This window comes from Pipra filicauda, unplaced genomic scaffold (assembly GCF_003945595.2).
Source record: "Pipra filicauda isolate LSUMZ 115617 unplaced genomic scaffold, ASM394559v2 scaffold133_size2016399_pilon, whole genome shotgun sequence".
Lineage (NCBI taxonomy): Eukaryota > Metazoa > Chordata > Aves > Passeriformes > Pipridae > Pipra > Pipra filicauda.
In genome coordinates, this window is record NW_024103807.1 from 1,208,163 (window position 1) to 1,225,940 (window position 17,778).

General features: G+C 37.4%; 1 protein-coding gene across 1 annotated transcript in view; it reads left to right on the forward strand.

The window, feature by feature from the left end:
* Positions 1-17,778, forward strand: part of MYBPC3 (myosin binding protein C3) — a 61,327-nt gene that overhangs the window by 22,367 nt on the left and 21,182 nt on the right. The window contains exons 11-24 of the mRNA XM_039378305.1: positions 351-374; positions 948-1,114; positions 1,949-2,081; positions 2,315-2,317; positions 2,725-2,849; positions 3,454-3,559; positions 7,518-7,684; positions 8,068-8,233; positions 9,178-9,284; positions 9,604-9,633; positions 9,798-9,934; positions 11,448-11,525; positions 12,775-12,934; positions 14,994-15,098. Coding sequence (XP_039234239.1) covers positions 351-374; positions 948-1,114; positions 1,949-2,081; positions 2,315-2,317; positions 2,725-2,849; positions 3,454-3,559; positions 7,518-7,684; positions 8,068-8,233; positions 9,178-9,284; positions 9,604-9,633; positions 9,798-9,934; positions 11,448-11,525; positions 12,775-12,934; positions 14,994-15,098 — 1,508 coding nt within the window. The remainder of the gene's footprint in view (positions 1-350; positions 375-947; positions 1,115-1,948; positions 2,082-2,314; positions 2,318-2,724; positions 2,850-3,453; positions 3,560-7,517; positions 7,685-8,067; positions 8,234-9,177; positions 9,285-9,603; positions 9,634-9,797; positions 9,935-11,447; positions 11,526-12,774; positions 12,935-14,993; positions 15,099-17,778) is intronic.

Below are 17,778 nucleotides of genomic sequence, written 5' to 3' on the forward strand. Positions count from 1 at the left end.
TGACAGGCAAAAACTCTATGATGACTGGATTTGTTTCCCTGGAAGGCAATCAGTCATAATTAGGAAAAAACAGAAGTGCCTATTGCACTTACAATATAAATCTTACAGTGGAACCATACAAAGTTTGGGAGTGAGTTTGGTGTCAATACGGATCAGCATTTTCCTTAGGCCTATTTCATAGCATTTGCATGAACTCCTTCATCTCCCTGCTACCGAAGCACAGGCATGTTCTGCTAAGGGTGAAGATGACATTCATGGCTCTTTTATATTAACACATGATGCCCTCTTTCTTGCCCACGGGGATGCTGCGTGTTTTTCCAAACGGTTCTCTGCATCATTCTGGAGTACAGCAGTTTCTTGCGTTCCGTAAATAGGTAAGGTTATGCCAATTTCTTTTTCTATTTACAATCTTTTAAATAAAAAATACAACAGCAGAAAAAGAATGCCTTTCCCAAAGCCAGATAACCAAATTTTTCCTTGGCTTTACTAAACCAAACTTTCATTCTTCCAGAATCACTAGTTCTTTGGTTAAACTATAAAATAAGTAGTCCATCGTAAATACTGTTGCCACTACTTACCAGTCTTTTTATGTTTTATAGTTTACTATACCCAACAACTGTCTTTACAACAAGTGATAAATGTTTTAATAATCTGTGATTCTTTCTAGTGGGTTTAAAGGGAAGTTAAAATTTATTAGTTTTGTTTGTTAGAAATAAACACTTCAGGACAGCAATTGAATTTTAATCACTGTATATATAAACATAAGTAAAACTAATCACCAATTTTATTTCATTATTTTAGGTAATAATATAGTAAAAAGTTAGATTGCTAATTTTTTTTTAAGAAGAAGAAATGGCTTCATCAAGCCAATATGTAGCTGCCAAGCCTAGAGCTGTTTTTAAATACTCTTAATAGTGGCACTCAGAGACACTAATCCTTTTCTGCAGAGGTGAAGCAAAATCTGAATCACAGTCTGATGTTGATGTCTGGGACATCCTGAGGAAAGCTCCTCCTACTGAATATGAGAAAATAGCTTTTCAGTATGGTATCACAGATTTGCGTGGGATGCTGAAGCGCCTCAAACGCATAAAGAAGGAAGAGAAAAAAAGCACAGGTTGGTGAGATGTATTTATTCTAAATATAGAGTTCATGTCTTCCTTTTTGGGAGTTTTCCAAATGTTAACATCAGCTGGACAGCAGCCAGATACAAGAGCATAAGAAATAGGAGTTTCCTGTTCCAGTTGTCACATAGTCTTCATATGAAATGCTGATTACCAAAGATTGAAGCTAAGCCCAAAGTTCTGAGGTACCTTGTTCTGAAACTCTGGATATATACTGTATGTGATCATCTCACTAGTTTCTTCAGCTTGGCCCCTTATATTTCCCTGAACATAAAACAACAACATCCAGTACTTGCTTCCACCCACCAAAACTGATCAGTATGTCAGGTATCAGTGATAAATACAAAGAATTTAATTTTCATTGGTATGATGTATCTGGAATTCTTGAGCCTTTTCTAGTCCTGTGAAGTATTAATTGCCTTTTTGTAATTAATTAGTTTTAAAAGTCTGAAACAGAGAAGGTAAACTGCCATTCGTCAGTACTGAGATCAAGTATCATTTTCCTACGTGGGCAGACGTAGCCGCAACTCCATTTGGGATGTGTTGAAGTACATATTCACATCTCATTTAGAATATTCTACTCTGCTTATTTTAGTTTATAACACACGCTCTTCATCCTGTGTTAAGGGAAAAAACAGAAAACAGCACAGGATGAAGAACAGACAAAAATGGTAAAAATTCAAACAGTGATGCAGAAAGTGGGGAAGGTTTAAGATGATGGTAAGCAACAGGAAAAGGAATAAAGATTTATTTTATGACACAGAATAAGAAAAAAAATTAAGTATAAAAATTATTAAGATGCTTTTTTTAATCATTCTTCGTCATAGCATTCCTCAAGAAACTGGATCCAGCTTACCAAGTAGACAAAGGGCAAAAGATTAAATTAATGGTAGAAGTTGCCAATCCAGATGCTGATGTGAAATGGCTGAAGAATGGACAAGAAATCCAAGTGAGCGGCAGGTAAATTAGAAATACGAGAAATCGAAAAAGGAATGAGCTACATCTTGGACAAAGTGGAAAAACTAGTTTTTCTTAGAAAGAAAGGAATAAAATAGGGAGAAATAGGAGCTGAGAAAGAATCTATATGGTGCTATGGCTCAGAGGCAGTTTGCTGTTCTCATGACTTTTTCTTTTTCTTCCCTGTGCTCTATTTATCTGCATGTGGAACTGGATGCTTACATCTACATACTTAGCAAGTAAGTACTGAGATTATATTCTGATTTTTCTGCGTATATCCAGAGTTCAAAAGTACTTTCTCATGATATGGGATATACTTCAGCGTAACTTGTTTGCAAAAGCAATTTCCAATTATTTTTGCTGAAGCTATTTTTAATGGCAGTCAGGCTAGGTCTTAGAAGACCATTCAGCATCGTTCAAAGGAGTTTGTATTTCTCACACCTGTATTCTCCAAAATTTCCTATGCTAGTTGGTCAAACACCACTGATGCCCACTGCACCAGGACAGGGATATAAGGGCTCAAGTCCTAAGGCACCTTGCCACTGACGTCAGAAAAATAGTAGGAATCTTTTTCTTTGCCAGGCAGGAGAAGATATTGACCCAAGAGGGTTTTTTCCTGATAATTACATTTATATTCTCTTTTCAGATATATTTTTGAGGCTGTTGGAAATAAGAGAATACTGACCATAAACCATTGTTCTCTGGCCGACGATGCAGCGTATGAATGTGTGGTAGGGGATGAGAAGAGTTTCACAGAACTATTTGTAAAAGGTGAGCAATGGAAGCAAAAGAAAAGAGATCTCCCCTAACATTTAGCATTGAACTACTGTCACCTTCTCTAGTCTTAGATTAATCTCGTAGGAAAGGAAATTCTCAAACATTAAAAAAAATCAACAAATTCTGAGATTTATTGAAGTAGATATTTTTCTCACAGTTAAATGAAGGAAAATTTTCCCTGTAAAAGCACAGTGACAATTACCATTAACTCTCATTTGGAAAGTGATTTACATCTTCTCAACAATAGTGCTAGAAACTTATTTCAAATATTTGATTCTGTTCAAGATAAGCATGCACCTCAAGTTCTACAAGCCGATCAAATAGTACAGAAAACTAATATCTCCAGTTTATAATTTCAGAATATATATAAAAACTGATTAATCCTATGTTTTTATTCTGACTCATGAAGCAAAAACCAGAAGGTCATTTGAAAATTCTGATAATGTTATCTGGCATAGTAAACTTTTAAGTTCCAACATAGAGAGCATCACCATGTATTTGGCTAGGGGCTCTTCCTGTGGAGTACAGAGTGGTGAAATCTACCTCTGGTCTCCAGCCTTTCAGAATACTGTTTTAATAAAATCGTCTTTGTTTCCAGAACCTCCAATCTTGATCACTCACCCACTAGAGGACCAGATGGTGATGGTTGGAGAGAGAGTGGAGTTTGAGTGTGAAGTGTCTGAGGAAGGAGCTACTGTGAAATGGTAAGGGAGTAGAAGAAAAAAAACCCCAAACCAACATGAAACCTTATCCCTCCATGGGACATTCCAAGATCAGTGTTTGTGGACTAGACTTGCGGAACAAAAAGGGAGAAGGCATCCTACACAATTATTGTAAGGAAAAGAGGACAAGATTGGTCCTCCTCTTATATGTCAAACATTGAGAAGGAACTGAGAGGCAAAAATATGACACAAAAACCAAATTAGGTATAGGTATTTTATAGTGTCTCTATAATTTCTTGTTCAGTAATGTCTATTGCCCAAACTAAGCAGATCTGTGTTGTGATGAGTTTGCCGTACTTTGTGGAATCTTCTGGTCTTCTCCACTGCAGTGAGGTGTTTGGGTTTTTTAAGTATTTTTTCTTAGATAAAAAGTTAGTGTCTCTTGAGACAGAGAGGGAACGTATCTGTTGTGGCAGTCCTGCAAAGCCAGTCATTATGCATACGCAGTGAGATGGATTAAGATGACAAGCATTTAGACCACGGAGTGCATTTTTTCTTGGGCATTCCAACTGAGCAGAAGCTGGAAGGTTTATGCTGCTTGGGCAGGCATGGCAAGCAGGGCTCACATGCCATGCCTTATGCACACTGTTCTCACTTCATTTCTCTACCAGACGGAATTCTCTTGTGCTTGTTAACAGCTTCAGGCACATGGTTATCAAGCGTTCTCACAATGCCCATTACATTCCTGGAAAGTGCCAACTAGTGATCTGCTCTCCAAAAGGAAGGAACTGAGAATTTAAATAGATCCCAAGAGCTAGTACAGCGTATGCACTGCACTATTAAAGCCTCATGCACAGGCACCCACATGCTATTGTTCAGGAACTGCTTCCACATGCCTGGTCACAAGAGATGGGGACAGCTAGATCAGTTCCTGTCAGAGCACAGCACAGCTGCCACACTTTGATCCTATGCCTTTGAACAACTCCCATACATCTTGCAGAGCTGATATCTGTGGGATAGGTATTTGGTGTGACACGGGCAAAGCACCAGCTGTCTCAGCCTGAAATACAGCAAGTGGTCAGAAAAACTCATCAAATCATGGCAACAGAAAACTGAGAAGTTAGATATTTGCACTGTATTTTACTGGTGTTATTATGTGAGACTCAGTCAATGCTTTTTGGCAACAAAAGGGAGTATTTTATACAGCAAAGTATCCAGGGAAAACAAGAAAGACAGTATGGAGATAAGAGTTCCAATTTTATGGCACCTTAGGGAAATGCTCAATAGCTTAAGCCAAGTAACAGGCTCTAACTCAGAGCACCTGTTAGAGCTCTTGCACCCTTTAAACCCGGAATATGAAATCACAAGCACATGAACAAAGGCAATTATGTGATTTGCACAAGACAGAAATAAGGGGTAGGCACGGCCATCAGACTAGGGCTTGGAGAATTTCTTATGTGGATCTCTTCATAGTAATCAGGAAAGAATGCTCTCTCGATCACCCAGAAAGGTTTCATATTATTACATCTCTTATGAGATACGATGGGACAGTTTTTCCTAAACTTCAGATGGTCTTGGAAATTATGTAATTCTTGAAGAAAAAGATGTAATAAAATACATAGTTTTGACCTGATTTTTCTATCTCTGAATGCTGGATATATATCATCTTATCATCTTCTCAGCTACAAACCTTAGTGATGTATATTTATAACAATAAATCTGAGTGTCCCAATTATCACATAGTACCTCCATCAGTGATACTTCAGAAGACATTAACCAATTAATCCTTAGAATCCAAAGAGGAAATAGGAAAGCATTTCCAGACAAAGAGGCATTGAGTTGTAGAGTTGAGAACAGATATCTGATCTTGCAGATGCTTAGGACTTGGATAGATTAAACCATGCCTGATCTACCTATTATTGCACTTGTTCTGCTTCAAAAGTGAGGCTGGACCAGATTGCCTGTGGTGGTCTTTAAACCAACACTTCTATGATTCTATATAATCTTCCATTTATAATTTAATATAAACAGATTCTTATGCTTCATTACTCCAGTTGCCAAAGGAAGGCCTGTAGTATTACCTTAAAGAGATAATATTACACTTAAGGTAATATCTGCTTTTCACTGCAGCAGTGTATTTATTTTAAGCCAAGTGATATCTGGGAGTCCTTTTCTGAGATTTTACAGTTTTATCACTCCTCTATTGGTCACTACACACCTCTGCAAACACTCTACTCATATACAGCATCAGCAATGTCCTGGTCATTAGTAAAACAAACAGAAAGTAAATATACTATTCCCTTCCCAGGGATTTAAGACACTAATCATTACAAACAGTCTATTTTCATTATTTAGAGAATATTTCAATAGAACTCTTTCTTACTAAAGGCTGAATAGAACATTCAGATGTCTTTCATGAGCCACATATCAAAACAGACCCCCAAGAAATAAATTTAAAAGTTCAACTCTGGAACACTAGCCACGGAGCACATGCCTGGTTTTGCCACAGCAGCATGTTGAACTCTGAGATCACAGTCCATTCTCAGCAGTTCAGCAAAGGTTTATACATTGCATTGTAGCACTTGTTTCAGAAGTATCCTGCATGAATCACAATATGAGCCTTAGGAGAGCACGTCAAATGCGGTTTCAGGCTCTTATCTGAAGAGGAACAAAGAGAAAAGATTATCCTGTATTTCAAGCGGTTGTTAAAGGCATCCTCTGTTTCCTGCCTTACTAGTGCTGTTCCGTGACCTGGAAGGGAGACCAGTCTTTTACTAAAGCAACCATAAATTCCAATAAGCTGTGTTATAATGAACAGTTAGGAGAGAGTAACCTGTAGGTATTTTGAAATGCAGTTGCAGCAGGTACATCTAAGTCACAAGTTGTAGTATTCTTGTCTCTGCCTAAAGTTTTGATCATGTGATTTACTTTAGCAGACTAACAGAGGTAGAAGATTTTCTTGCATACATCTACCTAGAAATTAGAGCTATAGTGTTTTAATGAGTCCCCAAGTATCATTTCAATTTCCTATACTGTAAGCTCATTTGTTAGGCTGAATAGTCACCGGTAAAAAACAAAGGAAATGACACAAGATAGAAGGAGCATTCTTACTTTATTAAAAGCATACATCTTTTCTGTTTATTTTTCCATGTGACTAAGTTTCAAAGAGAAAACCTTTTTCATTTACAAACTGCAGCAATATTCAAGCAACATCATAGAAATATATTCAGATAATAATGAAAATTATAAAATTCTATGAAATTAGTAAACTGAAGAAATTACAAGTTATTTTCTTGTAGCCTGTTTATGTTATTTAGGATTAGGAACAGGAAACCCTTGAAACATCTTATGTATTTTTGTATGACCTTGACTAAACAGCATGAATATTCCCTGTGCATTTCCCTTCATGAGGACTGGAAATTACAATAATTAAATTTCCTCCTGGGCTGGATGGTGAAGCTTAATTTAGTAAAGTCTTATAAAATATACTGTGGCATCATTGAATGGAAAGAACAACAAAATTCAAAATACACATTCATTTGAATCCATCTTAAAATTTTCTACTTTTACTGATGCCCACAAACCATGAATTTATAAAAATTATAATTCACATCAGGAAAATTAAGACTTTGAGGTAATTTCCCCAGCAAGACCCATTTACCTTATAGCAGCTTTTAAGATAGTAAAGTCCCTGCTGGTGAAGTGTGTCTTCATCCCTTCTAAAGCATTTAACATACTTTCATGTTTATCTATAGGATATAAATAGTAACAATCAAGTAATACATTGTGGTGAACTCTCTTGAACCAGAAGTCAAATACCTAGTGAAAACTGATGGTCAAGCTAGAGTCATTCTGGTTCCAATAGACTCTTTTTTTGCTAACTTGAAATGCTACAAAGGTTGGTTTACCTTGTGTCTTCCAATCTCTAGTAACATTGAGCTGACTCTTACTCTCCTCTTTAAACCATAGAAAAATGACTCAGCACTATTTGGCATTGCAGGGAAAAGGATGGAATTGAACTGACACGAGAAGAAACATTCAAATACCGATTCAAGAAAGACGGAAAAAAACAGTATCTAATTATTAATGAGTCAACCAAGGAGGATAGTGGACACTACACCGTGAAGACCAATGGTGGGGTATCGGTCGCTGAACTAATTGTGCAAGGTAGGCACCGGGAATATCATAGAACCAGAGAAGCTTAAAATCTAAAATGGGCAAAAGGTAACCTTCTCCAGGATAGTGCATAGAGATAGCATAATCCTCCTGCCAGGGAAAAAGAAGACGTAATAAGGGGCATAGGGTTTGAGGCATAAAGGCCTCAAGGAGAACTCAGACTTCTGTGCCGGATGTAACAGATACTCTGATAATAACAGGTGCTAAGCTATGTGTCCTGTTAAAGCCTTGCATGCTGTGTATTTCCCTTCATATTTCCCCCTTCCACAAACAGCTTGCTCAGCCCTTGCCTTTTCTGCTCAGTAAATCCACACTATCTACTTTTGCGCTATTTTGACTTTTTATGCGTGTATCGATTATTCTCACAATATCAGAGAAAAAGCTGGAAGTTTATCAGAGCATTGCGGACCTGACAGTGAAGGCACGTGACCAGGCAGTCTTCAAGTGTGAAGTTTCTGATGAAAACGTGAAAGGAATCTGGTTGAAAAATGGAAAGGAGGTGGTCCCAGATGAAAGGATAAAGATCTCCCATATTGGCAGGTTAGTCTCGTTTCAGAAATCAGGTACAGGCTTAGGTATTGCATTGCAATCCATAGGAGCTATTATCTCAGGGGATAGGAATATAAAATGAGACTTTGTCCTGGCTTCAGATAAAAGGAAAAAAGTTTCATATGCAACCAACATTTAGTGACAGACTTGCTTTGGCATGTGTGCTGTAGCCTTTCTGAGTTGGTGTGTTTTACATGTATGGCATCAGTGGCATATCAGCGGAAGTAAATCTTAGTTTGCATTAGGTTTTCATGGGTTTTTGGTATTCAAACAATCCAGAAAACACATGGTTAATAATTTTAAAACTAGTAGTAGTGTTTAGCAGGCAGATTAAGATAGTGCATGTGTGTAAGCCCTACAGAAAAACTAGAGTTTGTATTAGCACATACAGTTGTGCAATTCTGTGCTCAAGTTTCCTACCAGTCTAACTACTACTGGAAATGGAGACCAAGAAGATTCAGAAGACACACAAGCATTAAATGCTAGGTGAAATCTTCCTTGGTACTCCTTTCTGTATTCTATTTTGAAATTAAAATAATACAGGGATGGAGCACCACTTTTTAGTTTGTTTATTCAGAGTTTATTGTTGTCATGATCTGATCAAATGAAACCAGTCAGCAGTGCTACAACTGCCCTTGTAATAGGAAAGGACTGGACTAAAGCAGGGAAACTGCTTCCTCTCTTCAGACTCATCTATGCATCTACCTTGGCAAGAAAAATCCATTTATATACAACATGCTGATACGGATTTGCTTTAATACTGAAAACAGAGCAGTCTACAACCCTAGTGGTTGTTGACTTGATGTCAGGGCAAAGGAAGAAGAAATAATAATGTCTGTGAAAATCCTATAGCTTCCACCTTATCTCTTGACATAGCCCTGTTTCTCCTGGAGAGGTAAGGTAAGGGAATGGAATACATTTGTTCATGTTTCCAGAATCCATAAACTAACTATTGAGGATGTAACACCAGAGGACGAAGCTGATTATTCCTTTATTCCTCAAGGATTTGCTTACAACCTTTCTGCCAAGCTTCAGTTTTTGGGTAAGTTATCTTACAACATGTAATGGGAATTCTGGAGGGATAAAATGAGGACATCAATTCTTTTTATACCAGGAAAGAGTATGCAAATCTCTTTCCTGAGACCTCAATATAGACACATTGCTTTTCCTTGTTATTTTGTGTTATCATTATCACATTGTTTTACAGAGCCTGTTTTCCAGTTTATTACACAAATCTGCTGATGAATATGCCTTATGAGGTTTTAATCAGTTTTAAAATTACTTTCTGGGTGCAAATGCTATGTAAATTCTGTTTTCTGATCTATTTCTCCTCACTCCTCCCCTCTTTTTCTTTCCCCTAGAGGTCAAGATAGATTTTGTACCAAGAGAAGGTAAGAACAGCAGCCATTAATTATATGCAAGTAAGAATGTCTTCAATAGCAAAAATAAGCAGTATTTTTATTATTAATTTAATATATTAATATTCTGGGGTGTAATATTTCATACGGAATACTCAAACTGTATTTAAAACTTATTTTCTCTGCCTTTGCTACAGAACCCCCCAAAATCCACCTTGACTGTCTGGGCCAATCCCCTGACACTATAGTTGTAGTGGCTGGGAACAAACTGAGGTTGGATGTTCCCGTATCAGGAGATCCAACACCCACTGTCATCTGGCAGAAAGTAAACAAGGTAAGGTGTAACTTCACACAATGTCTGAGGCAAGGAAATCACAATAGGAAATTCATTTTTCTTTCTCAAATCTTACTTTGATTTACAATTCTTATTTACAAGTATTTTCATCTTCCTTCCAATTTTATTTTTTTAAACCTCAAGAAAAAAATTAAATATCTGCACTGCAGCTTTTTGAGATTTAGCTGGTTTTGTGATTCATCCTGAACTGTTCTTTTTCTGAACTGTTCCTTGTTTTTTCAGTCCAAAAAAGGGGTCTGATTATATATGACTAGACATATGTACCATGCAGACACTAGGACTACACATACATTTATTCTCTTCTTACTTCAGAGAAAAATAAATAAATGATGAGTCACCCCCATCACCTTCACCTGATAGAATAGATATGTTCTGGAGATGGCAGCTTCTTTTTTTAATCTTTCTCAAGAATCCTACAGTCTGTGAAGAGAATGTCATCTTAGCAGACTACTAGCATAAAACTGAATTTGGTATAATGAAAAGAGAGGACACTTGTTATTTACCTTATCAAGGAAAGTACAAAACATTAGAGAATGTTTTGAGTCTAGCTTCTAAATTGAGTGAGCATCCTTTCTGGTTATCTCAGAATACCCCTGCTCCTCAGCATCTGTGGGCTCTTGAGCTATAACTAGTACAAACCAGAAATAGTTTATATAATATTCTATAGCATCATTATACTTCCATAGGCGTACATATAGAGAAAATAATATTGCCAATTATGTTAATTCTCCCAATCTTATTTCTTCATGATTGTACCACATTCTTTGTTCAGGTTAGCATATTTAATAACATTTGGGACTTTTTTTCTGCAATGCAGAATTAGTATGGAAACAAACAAAAAAAGCCAAGGAACTGACTCTTCTATATAGAAGTTTCTGTAATAAAATGATGATTGGGTATCAGACAACCCTTATCCAGCGTAATTTCTAAAGTGTGAGGTCTCAACATAGGAGTAAAAGCAGTCAGTCTTGATTGAAGGATGTGTAGCATATACTTATTAATGAAATTCTAAACATACAGCAGCACAGCTTCAGAAGATGTGGTTTAATGTGTGTTACAGAGCTGACTGTACTTATGAGTGTTAAAACATTTACATCAAATTACTATACCAATTTTACAGAGAGGAGTAACCCTTTATTTGTGTAGTTACCCAAGACGAGTAATGAGTACCAGAGGACACAGATTCACAACCATTTACAACTCTACTGAAGGAATGTCATGCATCTTTCTTTGTAAAGCTGTAGATTTGGGTTTGATGACTTACACTTCCCTTAATTCACTGCATTCTGATACAACTTTCTCCGTTTCTGCTTTTTACTTTTGTATTGGTAGATTTCCTACCCAGGTCTGCTTGCTGCCTCACTTTTCGTTCTTCTCACACCTCCAGATTCAATCCCCCTAACAAACTTATGGACTCTTCTCTGTCTGCAGAAACAGCTTTACCATTCTGCTCAGACTTAGCTGACTTTCTGTGATTTCTTTGCTTATCTAGAAAAGTGACCTAGTTCGAATCAATGATGATTCCATGACTCCCTCGGAAAATGGCAGTGATTTAAATACTGATAATAAGGTAAGTTCCTTATTATTTATGCAGATGCACAAACGTGTTTAGTGTTTTCCAGACAAAAAGCCATATTCAAAAGGAAACAAAATTAAGGTCAGTAGATATTAAAACTGGTGAATCAAATAGCATATCAGACCCAACATCCTGCCTCACAATGGTGACTGCTAAAGACTTGACTGGGCACATGAGATTTGGTGAGTAATTTTAGAGTAAGGTGCTAACTAAGGAAATCTTTCTAATCGTCATCACATGATGGCTGCATTACAAGGAATCAAAGCAGTAATTTGAAAACTAATTTAAATTTATTTGTGAGTGTTTATCTTTTTTTCTTCCCACTAATCTGTAAGCTTCAATAATAGCTAGAAGAAAAATAACTAGGACAAAAGCTTACAGGACACATGGAAAGATGACAATGTCAAGGGAGTGGACTATAATGCAGTGATAGAGGACTCACTTTTCAACAACTTTCATTGTTGTGCTAAGTAACTTCTCTTTTGATGGAGTCAAAAATATTTTACATTTATTATACAGCAATAAACCATTCTCAGGGTTAGGATTCTGCTGTACTAGTCAATATTTGGACACATATTCTTTCTAATTAGGTTCCTGTTATAAGACTAAAAATACACAGGCGCATTAAGAAGAAAGGAGCATGTTACATATCTACAATAAAGTTGTGATCATTATGTTTAGACTTTAGCAAGGAGTAGAAAGTTTCCCCATATGCCATTACTGAGTGGCAGAAATCAAACTGATGCCATTAACAGTTACAAGAAACATGATAATTTTTTTAGAGAGAAATTGGTCAAATCAATATTATCTGGTGCCAAATATAGATACTGTTGATCAGGAATGTTTGCTCAACCATTTGAATTTTTTTTAAAAAAACTTTCTTTAATTTACATGGTACCCAATTGTTATCTATGAAACTCTAGTTTCTAGTGATGCTAGCAACTATCCCCAGTAGGAATTTGTGGAAGTACTTAATAACTTCTTTGAAACATAACTGGGTTTGTGGGAATCTTAACAACCCACAGACTTTCAGAACCAATTTTATTAATGTTATTTATGTGAGCCAACCAGTCTATATTTCTCTATTCTACATGCAAATAGAACTTGAAAAGCATTAAAGCTTGTCAATAATTTTTATAATATTCAATGATTTGTAGATTTTCACCAGCTTACATACAGAGTCATCAGGCTGTCCCAGAAAAAAACTTAAAATGATTTTATCTGTTACTTTCACTGCCCACAGCTTCTGTTTGAATCTGAAGGCAGAGTTCGTGTGGAGATACATGAAGACCATTGTGTCTTCATCATTGAAGGAGCAGAAAAGGAAGATGAGGGAGTATACAGAGTTATACTTAAGAATCCAGTGGGAGAAGATAAGGCTGATATCACAGTCAAAGTCATTGGTAAGTGAAGGAAAGAAGCAAACAGAGCATGAAAGCATCTTCAATTCATTGAAACTCATCCTTCTCTAAAACTGAGACTCATCCTTTTCTAAAACATTGAAACTCATCCTTCTCTAAAAGTTCTGACCTTAGGTTTAGAAAAACTGAAAAAGATCGTAAAGAGAGGAACATTATCAATCATAAATCTGGCAGAAGTATTTTTTCAGAGGTAGTTGCCTTCTGTGTGAAAAGTTAAGAGAGCAACTCCCAATAGTAATCCATGTATTTCCTGTTTCAGGTGATCTTATCATTTTATGGATGACATTCTGTTCTAAAGTACATGCTTCATGCTTGTCTGAGATAAGAAAAACTTATAGTCATTTTGTTGTGGTTTATGTTTTTAAGCAAAGATTATTTCATTCTATAAGCAGTAAACGGTTAATGGAATAAAGAAACATTATGTATCTGATGGAAGATAAACAGATTGACAGACACTTCAATAAGTCACAGAAGAGCTGGGAGGAATATGATTTTGAGTCAGTTATTTCTAAAAATTTTTCATAATATTTAATTTGTTGATACCCTGGCACACATAACAAAAGGCTGGGTTATAAGCACATCAGAAATGATAAAAGAAAATTACTTGCACCTACAGTATTAAACTTTAGAATTGCTTGGTGAATACTAAGTCTCCTTCCTTATTTTATTAATACTAAGTCAGGATATTTACTATGAATATCTCCAAAGTGACAAATATGTGAGACATGCAGTCATTGTATTTTATTCTAGAGAAAATAAGAAACCCTGGAGCAAGGCTCATCTTACGGAGCAGAATTACCTCATTACCTTATATTTTTGCAAAAAGTTTATTATTTCTGGGAAGAAAAAGGGAGCTGAATAATCACTGGTATTTAAAGGAAGCATGAAAGAGCGGGATACGCTTTAGACTAAGTTGCTATCTGACAACGCTGTATCGCAGAATCATGGAATCAATTAGGTTGGAAAAGACCTTGAGTTCAACCTATGATCATCAAGTCCAACCTATCACCCAACACCACCTTGTCAACTAGATCATGGCACTCCGTGCCATATCCAGTCTTTCCTTAAATACCTCTAGGAATGGTAACTCCGTCACCTCCCTGGTCAGCCCATTCCAAAATCTAATCACCCTTTCTGTGAAGAATTTCTTCTGATTGTCGACCCTAAACCTCCCTTGGAGTAGCCTTAGACTATGTCCTCTTGTCCTGTCACTGGTTGCCTAGGAGAAGAGACTGATCCCCATCTGGCTACAACCTCCTTTCAGGTAGTTGTAGAGAGTGATGAGGTCTCTCTTGAGCCTCTTTTCTCCAGGCTGAACATCCCCAGATCCCTCAGCTGCTCCTCATAGGACTTGGGTTCCAGACCCTTCACCAGCTTCGTTCCCCTTCTCTGGACCCACTCCAGCATCTCAATGTCCTTCCTGAGTTGAGGGGCCCAGAACTGGTCAAAAGATTCAAGGTGCAGCCTCTCCAGTGCTGAGTACAGGGGAAGAATCACTTCCCTGGTCCTGTTGGCCACACTATTCCTGATACAGGCCAGGATGCCATTGGCCTTCTTGGTTACCTGGGCACACCACTAGCTCAAGTTCGGCTGCTGTCAGTCAGCAGCTACAGGTCCTTTTACACTTGTCCACTTTCCAAACACTATTCCCCTGAGCCTGTAATGCCACATGGGGTTCTGGTGGCCAAAATGTAGGAGCCGGCACTTGGTCTTGTTGAACCTCATACTGCTGTCGGTCTCAGCCCATCAATCCAGCCTGTCCTGGCCTCTCTGCAGGGCCTTCCTACCCTCCAGCAGATCGACACCCCTCCCAACTTGGTGTTGTCCGCAAATTTGCTAATGATAGATTCAATCCCCTCATTCAGATCATCATTAAGGATATTAAACAGGACTGGGCCCAACTCTGACTCCTGGGGGACACCACTAGTGACTGGATCAATGCTATACAGGAAAAAATAAGTGTTAAAGAAAAATATTTAATTTACTTGTATAAAGAAATTGAAACAATAACAACTCTCATTCATTCTCATACTTTCTTCAGATGTTCCTGACCCTCCAGAAGCTCCCACAATCAGCAACATTGGAGAAGATTACTGTACTGTGCAGTGGCAACCCCCTAAGTATGATGGTGGGCAACCAGTACTTGGTAAGAAGTCCTAAAATATAAAGTCCCCTGCAGCTTTGCCTATACTTTTTGCTGTTCCTTTAAAGTGGCACAGAAGGATTCTCTATGTTTACTCACTCTAGGAAGGCTGACCCTCAGACACTAACTACTCTGATGCGTCTAACCTTCAAACCAGTCTAGGTTCTGGCTCTTCAATTTTGAGGAGACAGTGCCCCCTACCTGTGCTGTTTGAATCAGAGAAGTATTTCAGTGAATAAGTTACCACAGAAAAAGAAGGTGATATCAAAAATAGTTAAAGCTAAACATTCTCATTCAAGACAGAAATCTTACGCCAGTATACAGGCCTTTGCACTTACCTATCAAATATCAAACAGATCTCTGGCCACCTCAGTCATCAGCTCCAGACATCCGCAATCTCAAAGCACGTAATACATGTTTTTTAGTGGAAAACTACTTCATAATTCTATTTCATACAAAATAATGCATCATTAAACACTTTTTGATCATTTTAAGGACCTTAAAATCTGTACTAAAAACTAGAGTGCAAAGTTATCATGCAATGCAGGAAATGAGTAGGCACAATAAAGAATATTACTGACACTATTTTAAGTTCTGCTCAGAGCATGGAGAGTTTTAGATAAAACTCTCTGTGATCCTCAGAAGAAAAATAAAATAATGTAGGGTCTTGAACAATTTTAGGGGAAAAAATTCCTGTGTAGTCCATATCTAGCAATTTGTTTCATAAAGGTGTCTGAGTTTCTTTAAAAAAAATACACTGAAAGTTCTATGGACTTCCATGGAGATGTCAGGGCTAGAAATGCTCTAAAATTCTTTTAATCTCCTGCATATTATCTGGAAGAGAGGAGTTTGTATTTGCTTTTGGATGTTTGTACTTCATTAATTTCCACAAGATCAGTCTCATTTAATTCAACAGAATTTATCTGTGCAGGAATAAACAAGGTATTGCTAGGCTAGTCCAGTCCATTGTGGTTTCATCTGTTCTGAGCAGAAGCAAGCAAGAAGTTAGCAATTTAAACTATTGTGTGCAAAGATACATACCAATAGCTGTCCCATTACCACAGCCAACTCCGCCTCACTGACTATGCAAAGCCCATGATTTTGTTTTGTAGAGTTTTCAGAGCACATATTTTAGAAAGTTCTTTGTTTCATTTTCACTGTCAAAGGAATGATTTTGTTATTGTTCCACTAATGACCCTCTGCACTACCTGAGGGAGTTTCTTCAGTCAGTACAGGACTGCACTACTAATAGAGCTACAATAAAACACCTGCAGCGGGGGGGGAGAGGAAAACCCAAGATGCAGCACTGTCCATTCAAACATAGCTTTAAAAGCAAGTTAAAAAGGCAAGGGGAAAAAAGGCATATGCATTCTTATCTGTCTTCATATTGATACAGATGGCATTGTAGGCAGAACAGACATAAAAAAGAAATTCACACCCCATCTTCACCTTTCGTGGGGTTTTGTGTGATTTTTGTATTACTAAAATAGTATCTTTATCTCTCACATATTCTGTGCATTTGGGGAAATAATCTGCTTTACCAAGTGTCAGCAATACTACCAGTATTGTCATTTAACCTCCTTTCTGCCTTTTTTTTTTAAATTGCAGTTCTGGTATGCTACAGTGAAGAAATGTCTCCATTCTGACAGGAAACTGTTTATCTAAAATGGTAGAAAAACAGAGACTGAGTTGATGAAACTTCTCTCAGTCTCATAGACCCTGGTGAAGAGACAAAAAAAACAGGAACATATCAAAGGAACCACAAGCTCTTTGCTTACAGCTTTTAACTCTGTTTAAAAGCTACAGAAAACAAGCATGCCAGGAGTAACTTTATGCATTAGAAGCGATAATACAACCTGTCAGCTTAAAGGTACTTCCACCACTCATTTCCCAAAACATAATGTAGACTCCCATGCTCTTGTACTTCAACATAGACAGAAAATGCTGCTGATGCATGGTGTCTGTGCCTACAGCATGTCAGCATATGTGCCACCTCCCTTTAGACACCCTAAGTGTGAATCATACTTCTCAGGTATACCAAAAGGACATTTGCAAGGTTGATAGCCATGACATTGGTGAGCAGTATGGATTGAATCACTCCCCTACACAGCTCAATTCATAAGTCCTTGCTTTAGACTTCTTATACTGTAGTAGCTGATTGCAATTACAGACATCTGTACAGATCTCTGCAGTCTATGAGTAGAAACAGACATATACAATAAACATGTGTGAAGGGCATGTGTAAATGACTATTCAGAGTATGCCCTGATTATTCATTCTGTAGTTAAAAGATGAAGAGCTTTCAAAGCAAAGTTTGTTTAAAAGAAGCCTACATGGGTCACATCCAGTCACGTTATCTGCAACACAGAGAAGCAGCAGAAATTTAATATAGCTAGATGGAAAGAAACAGTTGATCAGTCCTTTGTAGCAGGTCAACTGGAAAATATCTTCCAACGTGATATACAACCATCCTCCATATTAAGCATCAGGAATCACAGATTCCATTGTCAGTTTTGGAAAATGAGAAGTTTATCTTTTAAACCCATAATCGGGCCTTAGTCATTCTGAAAAACAGCATGGTAGTGTGGGAAAGGCTGTGGATGTTGAGTGTGTGAGTCAGATGTACTAAGACCTGGATTCCGGGCATACAGACTAAGCTGTCCTACGGATTTGTTCTGCAGTG